We start from the raw sequence: 26,510 nt of genomic DNA, 5'->3' as shown, positions 1-26,510 counted from the left end.
GTCATTTGGAAACGTCCGGGCACGTTAAGGGGGACTGCCGGCGCCACCAAGGTCTGGGCATCTTTGGGGCCCTTCGCCAAGCCCCTTCCCTCGCTCTCCCGGCGCTCCCGGCTACGCGCCGCAGCGCCCCCTCAGCCGCCAGGGGCCGCCGGGAAGCGGGGCTCCTCGAGCGCGGGGCGGGGCAAGGGGCGGGGCGCGGCGGTACCTGGGCCGCCGGGGAGCCGGGGGTGGGCTCTTCTGGGACAGCCGGCTGCCCCCCCAGATTCGCACCGCCAGCCGCCGGGGAGCTCGGGGCTCCAGGCGTAGAGGCTGCGCTGTCACATGGGCGGCGGCGACGGGGCCGCATTTAAGCGGCCGGGGGACGGCGCCCGCCTCCAGCGCGTCCTCGGGCTCGGCTCCCGCCGGGCGCCCCGCTCTCTGCCCGCCGGGGGCCCAGCGCCGCGCCGCACCGCGCCGCCCCCGCCGGGCCATGCGAGCGCGGGCCCCGCCGCGATGAGCTCGCACATCGCTAAAAGCGAGTCCAAGACGTCGCTGCTGAAGGCGGCGGCGGCGAGCGGGGGCAGCCGGGCTCCCCGCCACGGCCCTGCCCGGGAGCCAGTGCTGTCCAGCCGCCGGCTGCCCGGCCCCTGCCCGGGCACGCCGCCGCCGTCCGGGGACCCCAGTTCGCGGAGGCCCCTGTGCCGGCCGGCGCCGCGAGAGGAGGGCGCGCGGGGGAGCCGGCGCGGGCTCCCCCAGGCGCACTGCAGGCCCCGGGAGGCGCCGCCGGCCGCGGCGTCCCGACCTTCGCCGCCGTCGCCGCTGCCGCCGGCCCGCGGGCGGGATGGGGAGGAACGGGGGCTGTCCCCGGCGCTCGGCCTCCGGGGCTCTCTGCGAGCCCCGGGTCGCGGGGACTCAGCTCCAGCCGCCGCGTCCGAGGCAGACCCGTTCCTCCACCAGCTGCGCCCCATGCTCAGCTCCGCCTTCGGCCAGGTAAGGGCCGCGCCTCCCGCCCGCTCCCTGGAGAGGCGCTCGGGACCCTGCCGCGGCTGCGCGCCCACAGCCCTCCTCCCGCTGCCCGCGGGTCCCCGGGTCACGCTCCTCTGGTCCTCCCGCCGCCCGGCGCCCTAGCCCGCGCGCCTCCTCCCCCGTGCCTGATTCAGCACCCTGTGCGCTGTCCACGCTCCGGGCGTCTTCAGGGCGAGGCCCCACCGCCTAGCCTCCCTCCACTTGCCGGAACGGGCCAGTCCTGGACGGGGAGCGACCTCCACAAACCGCCTGGAAATTTGCAGGGGTCAAGGAGGGGTGCTCTGAGCAGGTGGCACCAAACCCACTCCTCCGGCCTCTGGCCAAGACGGCCAATGAGCGACCCAAGAGACCAATGGGCATGGAGTCTGGGGATCAAGAGTGGGGACCTCGGGGTACACAGCCTTGTTTGGGGATGAGGGACCCTAGCCATTGCCTGTGGTGGCCCCAAAGACCTGGGAAAGTTAGGAAAGGTAAAAATATGAGAAAAGAGGAGTGTCTGGGTAGTCAATGGAGGGATGTACAGAGCTATGGCTCAGACTGGAACTTCGGGGATATTTTAAGGAGGTTGTCATCTAGGGATGCCATTAAGACGGTAGTGGGCAGTTGTCGAGTTGTGGGACATGGAATAACACCTAGAGACCCCTAGTCTGAGTTAGTGTGTATTCTAGGGTCAGAAAGGTCACTAAGGGGTCACGAGTGGCTCGTTTTGTTTCCTTTCTCTCAAGAACCCCAAGCAGCTGGGCATCTGCCCTTTAAAAATGGCCCCGTGGTCATAATCCAGGTCTACAGTTAGGGGCTGTGCTGCTGGGGAGAGAGGCTCAGCAGAAAGGAACCTGTGAACTCCTGAGCAAAGCCAGGATTTCCTCTAGTTCTGAGTTCATAATTAAGTCAAACTCGTTGGCACAGCATGGACACAGTTCTGCAGCAGCTGAGGAGGGGTGTAACACAGGTCTGATCAGAGTGTCGCGTGCTGTGTGGGCGAAGGTGGGGCCTGTGTGTTTCTGTGCTAGGATATAGCGTAAAGAAGCCGTTTCAAGCTCCTGGCTTGCCATGCTGCCTAGAGCCCATGCTCCAAGGAGGCCGTGCGTGTTTTGTTTCAGATCTGCACATTCCTTTTCAAAATACTACTCTGCAGTGTCTGATGCCGGTGGAGGCATGAAGGCAGCTGACATGAAGGCAGCTGCACGTAGACTCGGGTTGCACGGGGCTGCTGTGGTGGCGTGATAGGGCAGCAGTGTGGCTTTGTTCCTGCCAGGAGCCCTCATTAGCCAAGTTATCTGGAAACGGTTCTCCAGAGTAGAGATTTGAATGCAGAGCTGTGAAAGTTAGTGCAGTGATATGTTGAAGAGTTGACTGCAGTGGCTTCTGTATTAGTGAGGGGGTGTCAGGTGTTAGGGCAGGAGTGGTCTGGATTGCAAAAGGGACACTGTGTCGTTGAATTGGTGACAACTATTTATCCATTTATCAAATATATTTTGATCGCCTACTTTGCCCAGGCGTTTGCTGGGCACTATGGAGACGAAAGTGGACAGGATAGCCGGGGTTCTGGCTACTTTGGAGCTTACAATCTAGCAGTTTGGAAGGGTAGGTCATTGGCCCAGAATCACACACTCCCTGGTTATTTAGTTTGCCGGTGATCTGACTTCGTTTCTGGAAAAAGGGCCCTTTCTTTGCAGTCTTGCAGGAGTTGCCTGCCTGGGCCCTTTGTGAGCTCAGAGCATTTCAGCTCATGTGCTTTTCTGCTTCTACTTCCTCAGTCATAAAATGAAGGCTGTTTTCCAGTTCCATGTTCTGAAATGTCACCAGGGTCACCTGAGTCAGGAAGAACTGGAAGGCCCCATCAAATATTTACTACCTCCCTCTGGAAGCTCTTGCCCCTGGAGCTGCAGGCTTTCTCTTTAAAGCTGGGCACACCCCGTCTGGCCTTCCTGCTGACGGCTCTAAGGCATCTGCTCCAGCAACAGCAACAGCAACAAAACCCGGCCTGGGACTTTGCGTCAGAGTCTCCAGTCTCCTGCAAGAATTAGGCTTTCTGTCCCTTCTCTTTGCATTGAGATTTCTGTCCTTAGAGACAGGGTCAGGATCAAGAGAAGGGAAATGAGATTCTGAATATAGAAACTTTCCGATAGGATCTGCTTTGGGCAAAATATAGCCCTGGGGAAGTATATTTTTCATGTCTCCCAAGTTCCTTTTTTTTTTTTTTTTTTAACCTTCAGTGAATCGTTTGACCTCAGTAAGCCTATGTTTCTTTATCTGCAAAATAGAGATAATCATAGTATCTCAATGGGTTTTCCGGGGGAATAAAAGGGGATATGGAGATATGCACAGAGCTTGGCCCAGAGCAAGGGTCTATGGATGTTAGTTATTATTATTGTTGTTGTTGCTGATTAACTACCAAGGACTGTGTCAGAAACTCTTTCCATTTGTAATAGAGTCAGGGAGGGCCGGGGCCAAAGTGACACTGAAGGTACCAAGATGGACTCTTTCATTAGGGGGAACAGGAATTAGGGTTCTTCCAGTGACGTAACAGAGCATCCTTACTGCCTGCAGGGAGACGGTGTGATTTTGAGGCTAAGGCATGGAATGGTGGCTTAGGAGATAGAGCTGCAGGTTCCAATCCCAGCAATGTTACTTCCTATTGCTGTGACCTTGGGCCTGTTATTTTCTCTCTCTGGTCTGGGTTTCTTCATCCAGAAAGGAGATTGACAAAAAACTACCTTTCAGAGCTCTTATGAGGGTTATACAAGATTAAGGATGTCAAATGGGCTGGCTCAGAGTGAGTGCTGGAAAAGGGCACAGGCTTCATTAATACTATTATTAATAGAGTAATTGTCAGAACGAGGGCCTGCGTCAGGTAGTTTGAAAGCTGTCTCTGAGCCAAGTGAGGAAGGCCATTAAAAGAAGGAACTGAGGGAGTTCCCTGGTGGCGCAGTGGTTAAGAATTCGCCTGCCAATGCAGGGGACATGGGTTCGAGCCCTGGTCTGGGAGGATCCCACATGCCGCGGAGCAACTAAGCCCATGCGGCACAACTACTGAGCCCACATGCCACAACTACTGAAGCCCACGTGCCTAGAGCCCATGCTCCGCAACAAAGAGAGGCCACCACAATGCGCACTGCAACGAAGAGTAGCCCCCGCTCGCTGCAACTAGGGAAAGCCCGCATGCAGCAATGAAGACCCAATGCAGCCAAAATAAATAAATTAAATAAATTAAAAAAAAAAAAAAAAGGAGCTGAATGACAAAGGACCTCCTCTAGTACCCTCTTTGTGGCCAGCTAAGACAAGCCACCCAGCTGCCTAGAGAGAAGATGTGGTATCAAAAATTAACTCAGGACAGGCATGACTTGGGGGCAACTCTTGGCACTGGGTCTTGGAAAACTATTTTAAGAATAGTCTTTCTGTTCCTTACCCTAAATTTGGGAAGAAACACCTCTTGTAGATGAGGCAAAGAGGAAAAAAACCCATAGCTCTGTCCCATCCCCTTTCTTCAACTATAGAGACATCCCTTCTGATTTGCGTAGGCTAGCCCAATTCCCAACTGCTTTGTACGTAAGAGGGTCAAGGTATTTAATGCGTGAGTGAATGAATCTCCAGCCTCTGCACTTCTGTTTCTTGGTTCCTATAGCTTAGATGAGGGAGAGGGACCATATGGTTTGGATCCTAACGGATTCAAGTGCACTAGGCCTGTGTGCCTAGAATGACGGCTTGTGTATATTACTTACTCCTGCCCAGCCAAGTCACTCCCTACTGCTCTCTGAGAGGGCTTGGGAGTCCCTGTGGCCTTTCTCTGGGTCCTGGGGAGGGGGAAGAGAAGGTCAGTTTGTGGTTGAGATCAATCATAGGTGATAGGAATCACTCGGTGTTCAGTTCGTAGGTTTTGCAGAAGCAACATTGGCACTTTCAACCTCTGTCTAGAGCCCAGTAAACAATGGACAAAGTATCTTCTCATTATCTTATCTTCATAGCAACCTGCGAAACTTAGCATTATCTTGCCCCATTTTAGAGACAAGGAAACAGGTTCAAGAAAGGGGAAGTGGCTTGTCCAAAGGTCACAGTGTAAGTAAATGGCAGGACTGTGATGTGGTGTGTCTGTCTCCAAACAACCTGCCAGTGCCACACCATACTGGCCGGTGGAAAGTCACAGAAGCGCGTTTCCTATCTGTCAGAAGCATCCACAAAGCACTTCTCAGGTTACGACCCAGCTTTCCCCAAGTGTCTTAACACTGGGCTGCCATCCAAGTTCAAATGCTGGTGATAGGACTGATCAGGGCCCAAAGCCAGCCTCCCTCCTAATCAGGAATAATCAGCAATGGGTTTATCCTTCTCATCCCTCTGATCCTATTATTCCATTCCAGAACTCTAAGCGTGGCTTCTGGAGGCCCAGGGGCTGCTGCCACAGTGCATACTGATGGGGAGGCGGGGCCGTGGGATGTGCTTTACTCCTTAGGGAAGCCCCCACCATTCAGCCCTCTGTGAAATTTTCTGCCAAAGGTCAAGCCATCTGCCTCCTCAAGATCAGTAGTTACTCCTGTCACACACAACCACCACACACCCCATCTGCTCAACCTAAAATAGATTAAGCAAGCTCTGGGTTGGAATCCTGAATCCCTGGCTGCCCTTAAGCCTCAAGCTGGTGTCAGCACCCTCTTCGCTAAAGGATGGGATTTCTTCCAAGTGCGTGGACTTTTCCACAAGGGCCTGGTTTTGCTGTCTCCTGGTCTCCTTGTCTCTAAGGACAGAGGCGTATCCCAAGGTCGACAAATGTGTGCTGTGCTCTGCACTGGCCTGCGGGGGGCAGAAGCCACCAGGTCTGAGCCTGTGGGTGCCCTGCTGAGTGAATGGAGGCCCTGCTGGGCCCTTTAGGACCAACGTCGCCACCCGGGCAGGGGAAGGGGTGCCTTCTGTGTGCCTGGAACTGTGCCAAGCCCTTTGCATGTATTATTAACTCCTCACAAGAGTCCTATGAAGGAAGCGTTATTAGAGTATCCACTTTATAAATACAGAACCTGAGGCTCAGAAAGATTAAGAAGTCCTCAAGGTCACATGGTTGGTAGGCAGGCGCGCAAGATTTGAACGCAGGTCTGTCCGACTCTGTATGCTGAGCTCTCTACCTCTAGATCAGTGGTTCTCAACACTGGCTGCAGGTTAGAATTACCTGGAGTATTAAACAACACCAGCGTCCGGGGCTCACCTGCACCTACTCCATCAGCATCTCTGGGGAAGGTGCCTAGTGATCCTAGTCTGCAGCCAGCATTCAGAGCCCCTGCTTCGCACTGTGCCGCCTTTGCATGTATCCACCCATTTAGTTCATACGAATTGGATTTGTACCCGGAGCCTAGCTCATCTCCCCTCTGGGGTCCGCGGTGAGACCTAGCTTTTCAAAAGAGTCTGCAGATGGTCAGTGTTCTACATTTCGTCTACAAGTCTTTCCTGATCCCTCCACACTAAGTCAGACCCCTGTCTCACATTCTCAAGAGTGTTTGTGTTTCTCCTTCATAGCATTTACCTGAACTGAGATTAAGTATGTTGATAGCCCTTTAATATCTCCTGCCTGCCTGCCAGAATGTGAGCTCCCTGAAAGCAGGGACCGTGTGTATCTCTTTCCCACAACTTTCCCAGAGCCAAGCACATGGGACAAATGATACTTCCTTCTTCCGTTTTAATAATTCCTTATCCAGTACCTGTCCAGTGCCACGCACTTTCCCCGCACGCACCGTATCAACAGGCGAGGGAACTGAGGGCTGCCATGTGAGCACTCCGGAGCCGCGGAGCCAGGACTCAGCCCCAGACCTCCAGATCCTTCCCATCCGAGTCCGTTGCTCTTCCCACGACCCTGCCTTCAGGCTCTGTTTCCGAGGAACAGGTCTTTGAAGAAGGCATTTTTGTTGGCTCTTCCCGTACCAGCTCCCCGGCAGCATCTTCACCCCCTTTCCTGCCCTTTTAAGTGTCAACAGCGCCCCCCCAGCCCCCCCCCCCCCCCAGTCTCCTCCTTCTGGCCTCCAGAGGCCGGAACCAGGCTGCTGAGAGACTCCCCGACGAAAATAAACCATTCCATCGTCGTCAGCGCCACGGTCCTCAAAAGCTATCCAGGGACCTCCCTCCCCAGCTCCCTGGGAGCTGGCCTGTGGCACCTTCTGGGCAGCGTCCCCACCCATCTTCCCCTAACGGGAGCTCTGACCAGCCACCCAAAACTGGACAAAAATTCCTGCGAGAGGAGCCCCTCTGGACTGAAACTCTCAGCCTTGCGTGTAAAGGGTTTTGCTTCAGGGCCTGGGAAGAGCTCGGCTTCCCAGCCTAGCTCTGGTGCCCCCTGCTGGGAAAAGCCGGGTGCAGGGAAACGGGGACACTTCCTCTCCTGGGTCGTCTGGCTGGGGCTGTAGGTCACAGAGGTGACATCTGAGGCTTGAGATGAATTCACATCAAAGCTGGAAGCTGGAGGGACGAGGACGTGCCAGTTACCTAAAAAGTTTCATTCATGGGACCTTGAAGACCGCTTTGCAAAGGGCGGCCTCTCTGCACCCCCAAGGAAACCGGTGAAAGATCCTCTATGGGGATCAGGCAGAGGATTAGGAGGTTTGTCGCCCTCGCTTGCTCACGGCCGCCCGCCGTGCCAGCACTGCCTCCATCAGGACCCCCTCAGGGCCGGCTCTTGATTTCCCTTGGGTCGGAGAGAGCGCGCACAGTGAAGGGAGCCGAAGGAGCTGCGTCGGCTCAGCTGTGCTTCCAGCCCTGGAGCCTCATCCCGTTTCGGTGAGGAGGCAAGTGTGAAAAATGGAGCGTGATGGAGACTCGTCACAAGATCTCCCAGGGCCTCACTGGAGCTGCCTGCTCTCAGTCCAGCTGCGATGGCGGGGGTGATTAAGATGCGTGTTTGTCCCTGAGCGCGCGGCGCGCGCGTGTGTGTGTGTGTGTGTGTGTGTGAGAATGCACACATAAGGTTGGAAGCTGGGAGGCACCCTGGCTTTGGGGGCCCAAACTAGCCTGCTTCCCCTTCTGGGTCTGCTGGCCTAATTCCTAGCTGCAGCTGCCATTCTGGGCTCCCCTCCCCGAGGCAATCTCCCTGCAGATTTGACAGCCAGAGAGGAGGGGCCGAGGGAAGGGGAATGGACTGGGGAGAGGCCTCAGCTGTAATCTGATGTAGATGATCCGGCAGCCTTCTCCAGCTCGGCTGCCCTTTGCCGTCAGCTCTCCGGGCGATTTCCTCTGTGCCTGCACTCTCCCCTCCTACCTTCATCTCCTTAAGAAAGTGTCCAGAAACTTAAACCCACACACATGAACACACACAATCTACAAAAAAAAAAAAAAAAAATCTGGGAACAGGAGCAGGCAGACAAGTGAGAGAGCACGCGCGCAAGAGAGAGGACTCAGATCGGTCTTGGAGGAAGACGGCGCAGGCAGAGGGAGGCTAGGGTTGGTGGGGACCCAGACTAAGGTCTCTTAGCCCCCAGGAGCCTCCTTCATGGACCCGGGGATCCTGAGAGGGGCTGCCTCAGCTTAGGATGGGCAACTGTGTCAAGTCTCCACTGAGAAATCTCTCAAGGAAGGTATGTTTCTGGAGTGATCAGGGCCCAAAGCCTGGGGCGGGGGATTGGAGCATCTTGCCCTCTGCCCCAGAAGTTGGGGGCAGAGAGGGTGGGCATCTGAAGCTTGCTACCCTTCCCGTGGGTTCTGTCTAGAGCTGCTTCCCTGTTTCTACCTCCAGATTCCCTTCTATCACAGTTTTCTATGTCCCAGGCTCTGAGCTGAAGTTGGGACTTTAAGCTGCATGGGGCGCTGTGTTTGGGAATTTGTGCAAGATTTAGGAAAGAAACCACGTAGCTCCATGAAAAGCGTGGATCTTTAGGATGTGAGTGGACAGACCCCCCTTGGAGCCAACAGGATCAGAAGAGGGTTGAGCTGGGCTTTGACCCTGCTGCTGCTGGTTCCTTCCCGGCATTAGGATGGGGGCTCATTCATCTCCTTTGAGCGTCTCTGAGCCTCTCTGGTGGTCTCTAAGCCTTCAGAGTTGTGGGTTTTGAAGTAGATCGTCTTGCTCCTGAGAGGAACCAAGCCAGGTGTCCCCTTCTACCCTTGATAATTCTTGGGTCAAGTCAGAGACTCACAGCTAGAACCAGACTGGTTTGGGGCTCCAGGGTTGTTTCCATCGAGAAACAGAATGTACAGCAAAGGCGTCTCTAAGTTGCTTTCTGTAGTGGATGTATTGCTCACACACCACAATAATATCCTTTTGCAAGAATCCTTTTAGGAAAGCAAATAATCACCTCCAAAGCATCTTTCCTGCAAACCTGGGCTTATATCTGTAAGGTCTTGCTTTAAGTGGGCTCTGCCTGTATCTCTAGCCCTCTGTAGTCAGGCCATAGAAGAAACTCATAGATATTACTTAAAGGAAGAAGTAATGTGAGGGATGTTTTCCTCCAAATTATTTTATTTACCAGACGAGGAACTTGACTGCCACTCAGGTTAAGTAACTAACCCAAGGTCTCAGGTTAGCTAATGGCTTCTCTACCCCCAGCCCCATTCTATCTCCTCTGTTAGTTTGACAGCCTCTCAATTTAGGACATTTCAGGCTTTTCTGCTCATCATCTTCCTCATTTAGCTAAGCTGCTCACATCAAATTCCTTTTAATCTTCACTGTTCCTTGGATCCTTCTGAGGGTTGACTGTTTCTTCTGTGCACACACCCCCCAATCATCTGTCATCTTAAAGGAGAGTCTTTCGCATCAGAGGTGGCCTCCACACTGTTGCAGAGAAGCAGAAACGGATCTGAATTAGTTTAGAGGACCACAGGGCGAAGGCCCTTTCCCTGGGTTCTGTCCAGAGTTTAAAGAGGTGAACTGAAGAACAAGTATTGTCCTTCTGTCCTACCCAACCCATCTTCCCTTATACAGCAGAGTGCTTAAGAGTCAGACTTCTCAGGTCTCCTCTTTCTAGCCATATGACCTTGGATAAGTTACTTGACCCCTCTGGGTCTCAGTTCCTTTGTCCATCAAGTGGAAATACTAACATCTACCTCCAAAGGTGATTTTGGGGAGCTAAGGAAAGAGCTGGGAACACTGCCTGGAATATAGCACTCAGTAAATGTTAGCTAGTGTTATTAGCTTTTCCACTCTGGGTTTTCTGAGAAGGGGGATGGAAGTAAAAAGGGAAATAGGAGAGGTTTTGCATCCATGGAGTAGGGCAAAAGATAATAAAACATATTGCATTCAATTTCATGTATTTGTATAATAGTAATCATTGCTTCTTCCTGAATATCTGCAAGATCTCCAACACCTGTTATCTCATTTGCTCTTTTCCACCCAGTAGTTCTCTTGGCTATTTTCTAGAGAAAGGAGCTGGACTCAGAGATAAGAGCGTTACTAAGATCCCACAGCCAACCAGAAGCAGAGCTCAGATGTAAACCCTGGTCTGTGTAAATCCAGAGCTGGTATTTTGGGGTTTTTTTTTTGTTTTTTTAAAAATTTTATTTATTTATTTATTTATACAGAAGGTTCTTATTAGTTATCTATTTTATACATATTAGTATATATATGTCAAGCCCAATCTGGTATTTTGTTTTTATTTTTGCCTCTGTGAGAGGCTGCCTCTCTCTTTTTCCTGCTGTCAGAGATGTTATTCATAGATTCACGAACCTGACCTTACAGGTCATCTTAGCCCAAATTCCCACTCACTGGGCAATGCTCTCGCCCACCTCAACAAGTGCTTCCTCACTCAACTTCTCCTTGAATACCTTCAGTGAGAAGGAGCTTGTGCTTGGCGAGCTTGTGTTGTTAGAGAGCTGTTAGGTCATGAGTTGTGCCAGCCCCTCCTGTTGCCCTGCCACACTCTGGAGACGTCCCCTCAGTGCCAGAAAACATTGTCAGCCTGTGGGCCGCTGCCCACTTGGCTTCCTAAGTAGTAGCTGGGAATTGGTAATGGAAAGAGGAGGCCTCCTCCAGGCTCTGAGCAGGGCAGGACTGGGCTGTCAGGTACCATCACTGGCCAGGGAAGAACAGAAGCGTCCTGGGGCAACTTGGTGCCAAGCAGGGTTAAGATCAAGAGATGCAGTGGAAATTTCCCAGCCATCACTGGTTCCTCCTTCGTGGGAGCAAATGTTTCTCTGTCCTTCTCACTTCTTTCTTGATTGGCGAATATTCTCCCACTTCTTCTGCAGCCAGATGTAAATGCCTTCTGGCATCCAGCATCTCTTAAGTTGCATCACCATCACCATTGTCATCATCGTTGTCATCATCATTGTCATCACCATGGCAACCCCACATAGTCAGCCCTTACGCTGCTCTAGGCACTGTGCAATAGCCCATTTACCTCTCACAGAATTCTGTGAGTTGCCCTGATGGTACCCATTGGACAGAGAAGGAAACCAGAGCCCAGAGAGGTCAAGTGACCTGCCGAAGGTCACATAGCAAGCAAGCGGCAAGCCAGAATTTGTCCCCAAGACTGTTTGAGTCCAAAGCCAGTTATACTCAAGCTCCTCTCGGAATTCTGTGCTGCCTGCTGCCTCCTTCTGGGTATGCTCATCCAAGCCAAGTGAGTGAGAATCAGCCAGAAGCGAAAAGGCTGATTCTCTGCCAACATCTCCTGAGATCGTTTCCTGGGGTTAAGCCACGGTCGACTCCTGGGCTCCCTCTGTCAGGAAGGGCTCTCTGGTCCTGCCCTGGCTCGAGACATGTCCCCGAAGCCTATGCGAGTGTGGCCGAGGCTCTGAACCTCTCCTAGTCATCAAACCAGAATGGACCCTGGTCATGTCTGACACCCCTCAAGTTCTAAGATTACATAGGGTGACCCTTTTTTGCAGTCACTGGACTCAGGCCTTGGACTGAGGTCCTGCACCTCGGGTCTGAGTTGCTGCTTTCCCTTTGAGGAGCCAGAATATTGCTCCTTCATCTCTAGGCCTGGAAGAGGCTTAGGAAGTTGGAAGAGCGTCTAGACTATAGCTCCACAGTGTGGGGCTCCGGGAAGGAGGACTACGAGGACAGGGTGAGATGGGGGAGGTTGCTCTGCTTGTCCGCCTAGGAGGACAGGCTACCTGTTAGGTCGTGGGATCTTCTCCTGGGCGTGGCCTTCCTTGAGCTGGAGGAAACTGTTAGAAAGCGGGTACAGCAGGATGGACGGGCAGGGCATGCAGCTCTGGCGTTCTTGGACAAAGACAGCCCTCTAAGTTTCCACCACTCTCTCTTTCCTTGGAAGGTTTGGCTCCAAATCCCCACGCTGGGGGGCGGGGAGGCATCAAGCTCAGGGCTGAAGGCAGACTGCCCTGGATTCTGGGGGCGATGCTGGGCATCCTGGCCGGGAGGCTGGGGTGGAAGAGAATATTGTGTCTGGCTGCTGCTGTTGCCCTAAGAGGACGATCTGTGGGCAGTGTTGACTTTTTATAGCTGCATGGGAAACATCAGGGAAGAGGGTGGGCTGGCCGTGGCCTGGGAGCCCAGCTATATTCCGCCAGCAGAGAGGGCCCCTGCCTCAGCCTCTAGAGGTCCTGCAGGCTGGGCTGGGCAGGGTGCCAGTGAAGGTGGGAGGGACGAGGAGAATTGCTGGTGGTAGAGAGCGTCTAGTCTCGAGGCCACACACTAGGTGGAATCTAACCCACAGATGTGCTTTGTTTAGCCCACCTGGTGCTTTAAATCAGAAGATCTGGCAACACAGGGCTGGAGTTACATAACGCTGTCCCTTCAAAGGGGACACACAGCACCCGTTTTGCCCCAGGCCCCGCCTCTCACACCTGGCTGCTTCATCTCTGTTCACTGCGGCACCTGTGTCTGCAGCCTCCGGTCTCACAGGCTAGCTGAGCCTCTGCTCTTTGTGTCACCAGTTCTGATGGTTCTCACTGCCTTCCAGTGGGTTCCAGTGGGGGTAGGGTCAGAGGTCAGTCGGGGAGCTTAGCCCCGGGAATTGCGCTGGGACATTGGGAGCATCTTGGGAAAGGACATTATTCCCTGAATGAACAGAAGCCTCCCTCTGCCTGCTTCTCTCTCTGAGCTTCTGCATGCACACGAGTGTGTGGTTCTGTGCACGTGTGTGTGTATGTGTGTTTGTGTCTGCACATGGGCCACACAGAGGGTATCAGACCCAGCTCTCCCTGGAGCATCCGTTTTGGCCAAGGATCGGGGACTTCACCTGTTGGACCAGCTTGATGCCTGCCCCAGAGCATCCTGAGGGCTCTCTGCACCCTGCTGTTTGCCTTGCAAGGTCTGCTCTTGAGAAGGGCCCCTTCTAGGACCAGGAGCCAGGCTGGGGCCAGGAGGACCCAGCTGGGCAGGGAGGTGATGCCCTACCTCTCTTTTGTATTTGCTTGGTGCTGGCTGAAGATGCGTCAGGAGGAGACCAGCTATACGGTGGTGCAGACGAGTGAGGAGGGGCTGGCGGCCAGCAGCGAGCTCCCCGGACCGCTCCTGATGCTGGCCCAGAACTGCGCCGTCATGCACAACCTGCTGGGCCCAGCCTGCATTTTCCTGCGTAAGGGCTTCGCGGAGAACAGGCAGCCTGTACGTAAGTTGGCCCTGGTGGAGCCGCGCTCGACTTGGCTTCACAGGGCGTGAGGAAGGAGGTGCTGGGAAGAAGAGGGGGCTCTGTACTCAGCAGTGCACGTCCCCCAACGGATACACCTCAAACCCGCAACTTGTGAATCTGACCCCCAAAGTTTCCCACTGATGGCTGCAAAGCCCTGGTGAGTCCACATCCACCAGCAAGGAATAATAGCAGCTAATATTGCTTGGGTGTTTTGTTTTGTTTGAGCACTTACTATGTGCCAGGCACTGTGCTAAGTGCATTGGCTCATCACCTCCCTTAAGCCTCAGAGCAACGCCAAGAGGTAGGTACTATTATCCTCCCCATTTTACAGATGAGGAAACTGAGTTGGAGAGGTAACATGCTCAAGGTAACATCTGGTGGGTGATAGAGGTGGGATTCAGATTCAGGGATACTGGCTCAAAGACCTCCTGTGCTCTGAACAACAGTACTGAATACGCGGCACCATCCAGTAGAACTTTCTGTGGAAACACTGTCCAATTTGCACTGCCTTCCCTCTACAGTAGCCACTAGCCACATGTGGCCACCGAGCCCTTGAAATGTGGCTAGTGCAACTGAGGAAGTGAATTATTAATTTTCTTTGATTCCAATTCCAATTTAAATAGTCACGTGGCCACTGCTTTGGATGGCCTCCCGTGGGTATCTGAACAGTCACAGAGAGGAGGGTATTAATAGTGATGTTACAGATTCAAACATCAGTAGGTTTCAATGCCTTGTTAAACACTACGCATCTTGCCTCACAGATGCTCACCAAGGCCGTGTAAGGTGAGTACTGGTATTAACCCATTTTACAGATAAGGAGACTGTGGCGTACACAGTTGAAGGAACCTGCCCAAGATCCTACATCTAGGAAGCAGCAGATCTGGGCTTTGCCCTTGAGTCTGTCTGACTCTAGAGGCCAAGCTCGTCCCTCGACTGCTTAAGTTGAGGAGTGAGGGGTGTGGTGGGCTCCATTCCCACCTGATCCCCCAAATCAGTGCTCATGGTTTCTCTGCCCCATCGGTGGGCATCCCCGGCTCTACTACACATCCTCCCGCCACTCTGCCCTGGGGAGTGTATGATTCAGGGACCAGCCAGCAGGACTCAGTTGGACCAGCTCCGGCCACGGGCACACTGCCAAGGGGTACCCAGCTTTTTTGCTCCCTGGCTCTGGGTTTATAAGAAGTAGGGTGGGGGCTGCAGAGCTGGGTCCTGGAGATGTGAGAGGCTACTTGAGGCCTGCAGGGTGGGAAAGGTTGTGTCACTTGTCCCAGTGAGCATACTCTGCACGTGTGACTGCATGCATATAGTCGCTGACACTTTCACTTACTGGGGGTCCCGGGCATTGTAAAAGACATTCTTTTTGGTCACCCAAGATCCCAGTCTGACTTGGAGCAGCTAGTGGGTGATAGAGGTAGGATTAGGTAGGTATTAGAGGGCGTGACAACCCCTCCCTGTGCACAGTGACAGGTTTTTAAAGTGGAAGTCCTTACGATTATTTCACAGAAACAGACACCTTCAGGTGAGTCCTACCTTCAGCTAAAAATGCCGCTAGCAGGACCTGGTAGCCTGCAGCCTACTCGTTCCAGGCTCACGTACACTCTCAGCACTGTCCTACCACGTACGGCCACTTCTGAGAGCCGGGTCCTTCCTGCGCAGGTGATGGTCCCACAAAATGTTGCTCAGCAGCCCCTTTCTAGAAGATTCTCAGATTTTCCAGCACTGGGGTCCCTTGCCCTGGGGCCAGTTTGGAGCAGGTGGGCAGCAGCCTCTCACCCGCCCTGGCCCTATTGGCTAGAACAGCCTGTGTGCACTGCTGAGATGCCTCACGCTCGCTGTGGCCCACTCGCTGTGGCACACCCATGTGTCTGTGTTTGCGATCGGTGTGCCCACACCTGGTGTGCACTTCCTCAGGGTGGGCACACCCTGCCCCGTGTTCTCCCTGCCCAAAGGCAGACAGCTGTGACATATGGAGAGGATGAGCCCCGTGGACCAGTTTTGGAGCCTGCTAAGCATGTCCATCTGGGCACCGCATCCATTTCATGCCAGTCTGTCTCCCTCCTGGGCAGGCCTGGGGTGACTGACACCTCACCAGCCGGAGCCTGCCCCCTGCTTCCTCTGGGCCTGCTCTTTGGAGACTTCTCTGCCATCTGTTCAGATGCCTCGTCCCAGGGCTTCCTTGACTCCCCAAGGAGAGCTGGGCACTGTTTGAGGCTGCAGACGTGAGCTTTGGACCCTGGCAGCCGCCAGAGGCACTGGCAGCCCCCAGGATCCTATGCTGTGTCCTGTGACAGGGCGAGGTATAGGATGGGGGTCCAACTGGAGAAGGTGGGTCTGTGCCCAGGAAGCAGGGCACAGCCTCATCCTGCCTCCACTCACTCGGCTCTTCCTCCGCCTCCTGTTCCTCCCTCTTGGGTGCCTGTCTGGGCCCCCACTTCCCCCCCTCCCCACCGGCCCCTCGCTTCTCCCATTGCTTTGCAGGCCTCTTCTCCCCTGCTTTTCCTGGTTTCTTTGGGTAGAGCCTTCTTCTTTCTGTTGTGACCTCCCGCTAACCCCGTTTTATTTACAGATTTTGGCCTCCAGACCAGCTCTGTTCGCTGACACATTCTTGTGTCTGGAATAAGGGGCTGGGGGTCCAGAGGTTCTGTACCCAGGCTGGAGAGGGCTCCTACTTCCCTGGGCATCTCCCATGTCTGTGGGACAGGTGGGGCTGCATCCTTTCCCCTCCAGGACATGGTGCAGGCACGCCTCTGCTGCTGCCCCATCACCTCCCGCCCAGTGCCTGCTGCCACTGGGATGGCCGTCAGCTGGGCCATGTACGACTTCTGGGCCCCTTGCAGCTGCTAATAGGACATGTTCTTTTGTTTCAGGACAGATCACTGCGGCCAGAGGAGATTGAAGGTAAGAACTGGCCCCTTAGGGGAGAGGGTTGCTCAGCCATCCAGAAAGATGAGAGGAAGGTGGGTGGGAAGAGAGGCAGAGATATCTCGGCCTCCTGCAAACGGGGCCTGGTGCAGAGCCAGGCATCTTCTGTGGAGCCAGGCGTTGGAGGAATGCAAGAGTCAGCAGGCCCTCGGGCTGCCTCTGCCCCAGAGACTCTGCAGGTCATCCCCCCACCCCCCACCACACCGTCCACAACCAACCCTCCCCGCCGCTTTCCCAGAGCTCCGGGAGGCCTTCAGAGAGTTTGACAAAGACAAGGACGGCTACATCAACTGCCGGGACCTGGGCAACTGCATGCGCACCATGGGCTACATGCCTACCGAGATGGAGCTTATCGAGCTGTCTCAGCAGATCAACATGAACCGTGAGTCCCTCCACCGGGTACCTCCTTCCCTCCCCAGCCTCGCCCTTGCCGTCCTCTGCCTGGGTTCAAGTTCTCGGCCCACCTCTTCCCAGCTCTGTGACCTGGGGCAAACTACTCTCTCTGTGCCTCGATTTCCTCACCTGTAAAATGAGGGGTGGAATAGAGGGAGTAGAGCACAGGAAGTCAATTGGGGGTATGTTTATTTCTTTATTATTTTTTCATGGTTTATTTATTCATTTATTTTTATTTCTGGTAGCAGCTTTATTGAGATATAATTCATAGACCATACGATTGGCTCACTTAAATATGCACTTCAGTGGCTTCTAGTACATTTAAAGTTGGGCAACCATCACCACAACCAATTTCAGAATATTTTCATGGCCCCCAAAAGAAACCCTGTATCACTTTGCCATTACCCCCAAGTCCCTCCCCAGCCCTAGGCAACCACTAATCTACTTTCTATCTAAGCAGATTTGCCTTTTCTGGAAGTTTCTTTTTTATTTTTATTGAAGTATGCTTGATTTACAATATTATATTAGTTTCAGGTGTACAACATAGTGATTCAAAAATTTTTTTTCTTTTTTAAATTATTTATTTATTTATTTTTGACTGCATTGGGTCTTCATCCCTACGCGAGGGCTTTCTCTAGTTGTGGCCAGCGGGGGCTACTCTTCGTTGTGGTGCGAGGGTTTCTCACTGCGGTGGCTTCTCTTGTTGCAGAGCACGGGCTCTAGGTGTGCGAGCTTCAGTGGTTGTGGCACGTGGGCTCAGTTGCTCCGCGGCATGTGGGATCTTCCCAGACCAGGGCTTGAACCCATGTCCCCTGCATTGGCAGGTGGATTCTTAACCACTGTGCCACTAGGGAAGCCCCAAAAATTTTTATATATTATACTCTATTTAAAGTTATTATAAGATATTGGCTCTATTTCCTGTGCTGTATACTATATCCTTGTGGCTTATTTATTTTATACATAGTAGTTGACATCCCTTAATCCCCTGCCCCTATCTCACCCCTCCTCCCACTTCTCTCTCCCCACTGGTGACCACTAGTTTGTTTCTGTATCTGTGAGTCTGTTTTTCTTTTTTGGACGTACTTAAAACAGCCAAATAGGGCTTCCCTGGTGGCGCAGGGGTTGAGAGTCCGCCTGCCGATGCAGGGGACGCGGGTTCGTGCCCCGATCCGGGAAGATCCCACATGCCGCGGAGCGGCTGGGCCCGTGAGCCACGGCCGCTGAACCTGCGCGTCCGGAGCCTGTGCTCCGCAACGGGAGAGGCCACAGCAGTGAGAGGCCCGCGCACCGCAAAAAAAAAAAAAAAAAAACAGCCAAATACCTGGCACACAGTAAGAGGTGAACAGAGGATGCCATTATTATGTTTTTCTCTGTCTTCATTTTCATTCTCCCAGGAGCAGACCGGGAGACAGGGGTTTGAGTGCGGTAGTTTACTCCGCAGGACGTAAAAGGGCAGGACGGCATCGGTAGGGGGTAGGAAGATGAGAGGGTGGAGACGAGGAGCCAAGGCAGGAGGCGCTGGAGCAGCTGCCACTGTGGGTGATGGAGTCTAGTTCTGCCGGGAGCTCGGGAAGCTGGCATAGCGGGCCCACCTCGGAGTTGTCCCCAGCCCTTACCTCTCAGGCTGGGTATTTATCCCCCAAACTCAGTCACTGGCTGAAAGTGCTGTGAGCAGACCCCGGGGGGCAGGCCCCCTGTATTTCTCCCCACTGAGGGCCGCTTGGAAGGTGAGTTCTATTTGCACAATGAGGGAAAGGCGGGGGCAGGTGGGCCAGGTGCCCACGGCTTCTGCTTCTCTCTCTGCTTTTCTGCATGTGTGTCTCTGTCTCTCCTCTGAAATTCTTTGCCTGTCTCTGTGACCTAATAATTCTTTCTCCCCTCCATATCCACCCCTGTCAACTTCCTGACTTGTTCCTTTAGTCAAACTCCAGCCACTCCCCTGAGCCATTCTGTGACAATCCCCGGTCCATGGTCACCTCTCTGTCCTCATTTGGCCTTTGCTTATACCCTGGGCCTGGAGCTGGGCAGGTCAAGGAGGGTTGGCAGTTCCCTCAGTTGCCTAGTTGGAGATGGGCAGTGGTTAAATTTTTATTTTTTTAAATATATATATATTTATTTATTGGCTGCACCACGTGGCATGCGGGATCTTAGTTCCCCGACCAGGGATCGAACCCGTGCCCCCTGCAGTGGACGTGCAGAGTCTTAACCACTGGACTGCCAGGGAAGTCCCAGATGGGCAGTGGTTAGATGGATGATCCAGCCTGTTCCTCTGTCCCCAGTGGGTGGCCATGTGGATTTTGATGACTTTGTGGAGCTAATGGGACCTAAACTCCTGGCGGAGACGGCAGATATGATTGGAGTAAAGGAACTGCGAGATGCCTTCCGAGAGGTGAGTGATGGGCAGTGGACAGGCAGGGGCGGAGAGCTTGTTAGAATTCCAACCTGGGACGGAAATGTGAGCTCTGGATCCCAGACCAGGGGAAGGAGCTTGGACAGAGAAGGTATCCGGGGAAGGCGGGACAGTGGTGCTGGAGAAGGGATCTGCTTCCAACAGTCTCCATGTTGTAGCTACTCCTCCCTCCTTCCTGCCCTCTCTAGTTTGACACCAATGGTGATGGGGAGATAAGTACCAGTGAGTTACGAGAGGCCATGAGGAAACTCCTGGGTCATCAGGTGGGACACCGAGACATAGAAGAAATTATCCGAGATGTGGACCTCAATGGGGATGGACGAGTGGACTTTGAAGGTAGGTGGAAGTGGTTTTGAGAGTGGAAGAGAAACCAGGGCAGTAGTGGGCATCCATAGAGCCCTCCACGTGTGTATCCATGGTGCAATCATCAGTGCACTCCAACTTTCCATCCCCCTACCCTTCCATCCTGCCACCCCTTTAATCTGCCTTCCATCCCTACACCCATCCATCCATCCAACAATCTGTCCATCTTTCCATATCTATCTTTCCATCTTTTCATCCATCTATCTCTTTATCTGTCCAGGTGCCTATTTACCCACTCACCCATGTGTAAACAATTATCCATAGAACCATTTATCTATGGCCTTATCTATCCATCCATGCACCTATTCATTCTTCTCTACATTCACCCATGCATCCATCCATGCATCCATCTACCCATGTACCTCTCTCCATCTATCCATGCATCTCTACCTCTCAACATTCATTCATACATTTATATATCTCTACTCATCTGCCTATATTTCTACCCATACTTCCACTGATCTGTCCATCAGTCTGTACAGTCATTTTCCCATCTCTATCCATGTACTCATCCATCCATCCATCCCTGTGTCCATCTGCCCCCATCCATCTCTCTCCATCTATCTGTCCACCTACTCCTGCATCCATCCATGTAGGTATTTTCTGAATACCACATTCCTCAACCTGACAGGCCCCCTAAAATCTCTCCATGGCTCACCTCTCTGGCCACAGCTCCTACCATTCCTTCACTCACACTCCACCTTAAAGCCATAGGTGGTCCATGAACCTCCTAAGCTGTCATTTGAATACGTTGTTCTTTTTGTCAGGATGCCTTTTGTCCTATTCTTCGCTGGTCCTAAATTCTATTCGTCCTTCAAGACCCAGCAGTGGGGCCACTCCCTCAAACACTGCTTTCCTCATTCCCCAGATTGAACTTCCTTTTTTCTGGGCTTTCACAACACCTCAGGCTCACCCTCATTCTTCACACTGGCCCCTAAATGCTAGTTATATCTCTGCTTGACTCTGAACTTTTGGAGAAGAGGAACCCCACTTTCTTTATCTCTGTCATTCCCACAGAACTCAGTACCAGACACATAATGAACGCTCAGTAAAAGTGTTTTTAAAATAACCAATAATAATCATAATAGTGATCATCTATAACTGTACACTTATTGTATACCAGTCATTGTACTAAGTAGCTTTACACATATTATCTCATTTAATTTTCATGATGACTCTAGGGACTGCACATTATTACCTCATGTTATAGATGAGGAAACTGAGGCTCAGAGAAGTAATATAACTTGCTAACTGGTAAGAGGCAGAGCTGGGTCATAAACTCAGGCCTGGAATCTCAACCACTACATACATTACATTGTACATGATACCATCTGAGGCACCATGGGATACGGGAAAAAAAAAAAAAAAACAGCAAAACATTGATTCTGCACTCCAGGAACGTGCATTCTGAGCAGAAAGGCAAGATAACCATGAGCAAGACTGTGAATATGTCCAGAACACAAAGACTGGGAGGCCTTTTCTGGGGAGTAGCTGGTCTTCAAGGTCAAAGAGAGTGTGGCAATGGAGAGAAGGCTTTGCTACCACGAGAGCTGAACATTTCAGGTCACCCCATGTCCAGGTAGTGACTCCCACAGATGCCAGCTCTTCCCTGAAAGCCCAGCATCCCCCATTCATTCTACCAGCGTGTGTTGTACACCTAGTGTGTGCTGAGACCTGATCCCTGCCTTGAGGAGCCCAAGACCAGCGAGGAGAGCCAAAGCCAGCAGTATAGTCCATGCTGTTTGGGGGAAGTACAGCAGGCTGTGGGGCACAGTGGGGGCACCTTTGCCACGCTGGGAGGGGGGATTAGGGAAGACTTCCTGGAGGAGGCTATAAGTAAGTAGAGCCTTAAGAGATAAGTAGGAGCCAGCAGGTGAAAAAGAAGGAAGAGGTATTTACCCAAAGGAATTGAAAACTTATATCTACGCAAAAAACTGCAAACAGATTTGTTGTTTATAGTAGCTTTACTCATAATTGCCAAAAATTGGAAGCAACCAAGACGTCCTTCAGTAGGTGAATGGATAAATTAACTATGGTATATCCAGACAATGGAATATTATTCAGCGTTAAAAAGAAATGAGCTATCAAGTGATAAAAAGACATGGAAGAACCTTAAATGTGTAGTAAGTGAAAGCAGCCAGGCTGAAAAGGCTACATACTTTGTGATTTCAACGATATGACATTCTGGAAAAGACAAAACTGCGGAGACGGTGAAAAGATCAGTGGTTGCCAGGGGTTGTGAGGAGAGGGAGGGATGAAGATGGGGAACACAGGGAATTTTTAGAGCAATAAAACTATTCTGTATGATAGTACAATAGGGATACATGTCATTATACATTTGTCCAAACCCACAGAACGTCCAACACCAAGGATGAATCCTAATGTAACCATGGACTTGGGGTGATAATGACGTGTCAGCGTAGCTTTATTGACTGTAACCAATGTCCTACTCTGCTGCAGGATGTTGACGATGGAGGAGACCGTGCATGTGTGTGGCAGGCAGGGAGCGTATGGGAAATCTGTACTTTCTGCTCAATTTTGCTGTGAACCTAAAACTGGTCTAAAAAATGAAGTCTAGTTAAAAGAGAAGGAGCAGGGATAGGCTGCAGGAAAGCTGAGAGGTGAACAGGAGGGGCGTGTGTTGGTTGCCCCTGAGGTGCTGACAGGGAGCTCTGTGGAGTCAGAGCTTAGTGGTTGGAGGTGAGTGGTGACAGGTGAGGCTGGAGATGTCAGCTAGGGCCAGAACAGGGAGGCCCTGGGGTCGTGTCAGGATCCAGCACGTTATCCAGTGGGGACCATGAGAGGTTTAAGAGGGGTCAGATACGCAGATAGAAAGTTCCTGCTAGCTGCTGTGTAGACGGTGGATTGGAAGATGCTGGATGGGGGAAATTCTCCGGCCGTCCAGTGGTTAGGGTTCCGCGTTCCCACTGCAGGGGGCGCGGTTGGATCCCTGGTGGGGGAACTAAGATTCCCGCATAACGTGTGGCGCTGGCAAAAAAAAAAAAAAAAAAAAGAAGATGCTGGGTGGACGTTGGGGACCAGCATCGGTCAGGGGCCGCGGCAATAGACACGGGGCCACCGATCCGAGGGAGGTTTGGAGGCAGCGTCCTGGGCCCTGACTGCTGCTTTCTCCCCACCCCCTCCTGTGCACCCCACCGCAGAGTTTGTCCGGATGATGTCCCGCTGAGGCCGCCAGGGCCCCTCCAGGACTGCCAAGCTCCACGGGCGGGGAGAAGAGGAGCCGGAGCTCGCCTCATCCCGCCGCCGCCGCCCAGAGCCCGGGACGTACTGGCGGATGGGGCCTGCCTGCACCCCGGGGAGGTGCCCACCCCGGACCCCCGCCCCTCCGCACTGTGAAAGACTCACGACTCCTGCAACTGGAAAGGGGGGCGCCCGCCGACGAGGAGGCCACCGCGCCAGGCCGGCGGAAGTCAGGCCGGGCGCCAAGTGCCATAGACCCAGCCGCTGCTGGCTGGGGGCGCCCCACACAGCATGTCTGCCCCCCGGGGCAGAGCCTCTCGCCGCCCTCCTTAGCTCTGTGCCCGTCCCCCCTCGCCTCAGCCCTGTTATCTCAGAACCAATAAAAATATTTCCAAGAGAAAGGCGGCCGTGGGGGGGGGGGGGTCTTTGCTTCTCCAGCCTGGTTAGATGACACACGCGTTTCCTGAGTACCAGCTGCGCGCCCAGAACTGGGTGAACCTCCCTGCCCTCGACTTGTACTGAGTTCCCATTAGGCACCCAGCCTCTTCCACCTTTGACTGAAAGGGAGAATGGGGCATATAGTGATGTAGCTGGATTTGCTGCTACCCCAAACAAGGTCAAGTTCTATAAGGAAAGGAGACTGGATATTGGTTGGGTAAGCATCTAGCAGGGTCTGCCTCACTTCCTGCCTCCCTGGAGATTTCACACTGGTCGAGATAATCACATCCATATGTGATTACGAATTGTGATCCTGCTTTTAAGGAAAAATGCAGGGACCTTTGGTGGGGTAGGATAAGGAGGCCTGGACTACTCTCTGGGGAGATCAGGAGAGGCTTTCCTGAGGAAGTGATAACAAGGTTTTTGCGCTGGAGGAAATCCCAGTGTGTGTGAGGACACGAATGTATTAGAATGGAATCAGCTGCCAGACTCTGCTGAGTGAGAAGCAGGATGGTATGGTTAGGACCTGGATTTACTTGCTGTGTGACTTTTGGCCAGTCACGTCTCCTCTCTGAACCTCAGTTTCCTCATGTGCAATAAGGGGATAATAAAGGATAAAGTCCACAGTAAATGATCTCAGGGTATTGCATTGCCCACCTCCAGGGGCTGTGAAATTGTGCAAAGTGGCATTATTAAACAGGATCCATTGTAATTAATTTCTATAAGCCAAGGGCTGAAGGAATCCAAAGGAGAAGTTTGTGGGTAGAAGTCGCCCAGAATCTTTGACAGGCTTGCGGCATAATCGGACAGGTGTGTGGGGTGGACCCATATTCTCCAAGCCAGTGGTTCTCAAACTTGAGTATTTTCATCAGAATCGCTTGGAGGGTTTGTTAGCCCCGCCCCCAGACCTGGGCCCCACCCAGTGATTCAGATTCAGTGAATTTGCATCTCTAACAAGTTCCAGGGCATGCTTGATCTTCTCAGGACCTCAATTTGAATAACACTGCTGTAAATCCCAGACACGAGGGAGGCAGATGTGCTGTGGGCTAAAGGCTGGAAGCAGAATGTAGGTGAAGGATTCGTGCTCTCGGATCTTGCAGGGAAGGACTGTGGGCAACCCCGGGCACCCTCCCCCCCGCCAAAGGCCTGGGTAATCCCCGTGTCCCAGAGGCTAGGGTGTCTGGGAGCTCCAAATTCACTTGAATAATCCAATTCTGAGACTAAGCCCTTGGCTCTGTGCCCCAGTAGGCAGGCCTGCAGCCCTGCCTGCTCCTGTACCTAGCTCTGCCCAAAGACCCAGATCTACACTGTTTCAGAAATCCAGTGACCTTGGAGGGCCAGAGGAGCCATTTGTAGAAAGGGGGCTTCTGGGGGCATCTGTGTCAGCTGACAGGATGAGCCCTTGGGGGCACCACAGGGAGAGGGTAGAGTTAGGGTGTCAGCTAGGACATTTCTGTCCTCAGTATTGTGGCCTCCTAAAATCATAGACAAGGCAGCTGTGATAAAGCGACTTGAGAAGATGACAGGCCACTGTTCAGAGGAGCGCTCAAGTCAAGGGGAGACCCAGAGGTGGGGCTGCTGCCTTCGCCAATGCTGAAACTAGTGCTTCTCCCCTTGAATTTGTCTTATATCTAGGGATTCCTAATAAGATCATTTGAAGAAAAGTTTCTCTTACTTTCCAAGAACTGAGACCCATTTTCCGAGATGGACCCTATCCCAGGTAGGAATTCTTTCTGCATCTTCACCCCTGGGTGGGTGGGTGTCATCTTAGAAGAGTTCTCCTTGTCTGTAAGGTCTTAAACTGAGCCTGGATTTGCCTCCTTGTGACTTGTAAAGTGCAACTCATTCACTCATTCATTCATGCATTCAACCACTGTTTATTGAGCACCTACTATGTGCCAGGTCCTGTGCCAGGGTCCCTGTCTTCTAGGAGCTCAGACTGGAAGGGGAAATGGATAAGAAAACAGACAAAGCTAATGTAGTGGTATAAGTGCTATAGTTACTAGGTTACTTATGAGGTTAGCCTAGGAGAAGTGAGGGTACTAAAACATACCCACCCAATCTAGTGGGGTTGAAGGGACAGATTTGCTAGGACCTGAAGGCTCAGCCGTGCTCAGTCAGAGGAAGTGAGGGGAAGAGTGTTTCCGGTTGAAGGAACAGCAGAAGCAAAGACCTGGAGGTAAGGGAGAGTGTGGCTCCTTTGGGAAACGAAGCAGAATTCCACTTGTCTGGTGTACTGGGCTGGAGGGAGGAGCAGAGATGAGGCTGGTCAGAGAGGCAAGGCCTGACCCCACCGCAGACCTTGGAGGGTAGAGCGGCTCAGGTGGGACTTCTTTTTTTTGTGTGTGTTTTATTTTATTATTATTATTATTTTTTGTGGTATGCGGGCCTCTCACTGTTGTGGCCTCTCCCGTTGCGGGGCACAGGCTCTGGACATGCAGGCCCAGCGGCCATGGCTCACGGGCCCAGCTGCCCCGCGGCATGTGGGATCTTCCTGGACCAGGGCACGAACCCATGTCCCGTGCATCGGCAGGTGGACTCTCAACCACTGCACCACCAGGGAAGCCGTGTATTTTATTTTATTTTTTATACAGCAGGTTTTTTTTTTTTTAACCTTTATTTATTTATCTGTGGCTGCATTGGGTCTTTGTTGCTGCACACGGGCTTTCTCTAGTTGCGGCGAGTGGGGACTACTCTCCGTTGCGGTGCGCGGGCTTCTCATTGCGGTGGCTTTTGCTGTTGCTGAGCACGGGCTCTAGGCGTGCAGGCTTCAGTAGTTGTGGCACGCAGACTCAGTAGTTGTGGCTTGCGGGCTCCAGAGCTCAGGCTCAGCAGTGTTGGCGCACGGCCTTAGTTGCTCCACAGCATGTGGGATCTTCCCAGACCAGGGCTCGAATCCGTGTCCCCTGCATTGGCAGGCAGATTCTTAACCACTGCGCCACCAGGGAAGTCCCAGGTATCAAGGTTTTTTAAAAAACGGGCCTGAATAGGGACTTCCCTGGCAGTTCAGTGGTTAGGACTCCATGCTTCCACTGCAGGGGGCATGGGTTTGATCCCTGGTTGGGGAACTAAGATCCTGGATCCCACATGCCACGTGGCATGGCCACAGACAAACAAAAATGGGTCTGAATAAATGACAGTGTCTAGAGATGTGCACTCCAGTGGAACAAAAAAACATAAAGAAACACAAGGGAATTATTCCTATAAAAATCTGAATAGGGACCTCCCTGGCAGCTCAGTGGGTAGTCTCTGCGCTTCCAATAGCAGGGGCGTGG

General features: G+C 52.8%; 1 protein-coding gene across 3 annotated transcripts; it reads left to right on the top strand.

Annotated features, from left to right (window-relative positions):
- Positions 1-321: 321 nt before the first annotated feature.
- Positions 322-22,783, top strand: CABP1 (calcium binding protein 1). 3 transcript variants are annotated; one of them, XM_065889666.1, is made up of 7 exons: positions 8,455-8,549; positions 13,307-13,483; positions 16,376-16,406; positions 16,669-16,812; positions 19,103-19,212; positions 19,422-19,569; positions 22,758-22,783. In XM_065889666.1, the coding sequence occupies exons 1-7, from the start codon at positions 8,505-8,507 to the stop codon at positions 22,781-22,783; spliced, it is 681 nt and encodes a 226-aa protein (XP_065745738.1). In that variant the 5' UTR covers positions 8,455-8,504. The 3 variants fall into 3 exon arrangements, with proteins under 3 accessions (XP_065745737.1, XP_065745738.1, XP_065745739.1); XM_065889665.1 differs by lacking the exons at positions 8,455-8,549; positions 13,307-13,483 and adding an exon at positions 322-969; XM_065889667.1 differs by lacking the exon at positions 13,307-13,483.
- The last annotated feature ends 3,727 nt before the right edge of the window (positions 22,784-26,510 follow it).

This window comes from Phocoena phocoena, chromosome 13 (assembly GCF_963924675.1).
Source record: "Phocoena phocoena chromosome 13, mPhoPho1.1, whole genome shotgun sequence".
Classification (NCBI taxonomy): Eukaryota; Metazoa; Chordata; class Mammalia; order Artiodactyla; family Phocoenidae; genus Phocoena; species Phocoena phocoena.
Note: the sequence above shows the minus strand (reverse complement) of the source record. Positions and strands in the feature narration are given on the sequence as shown.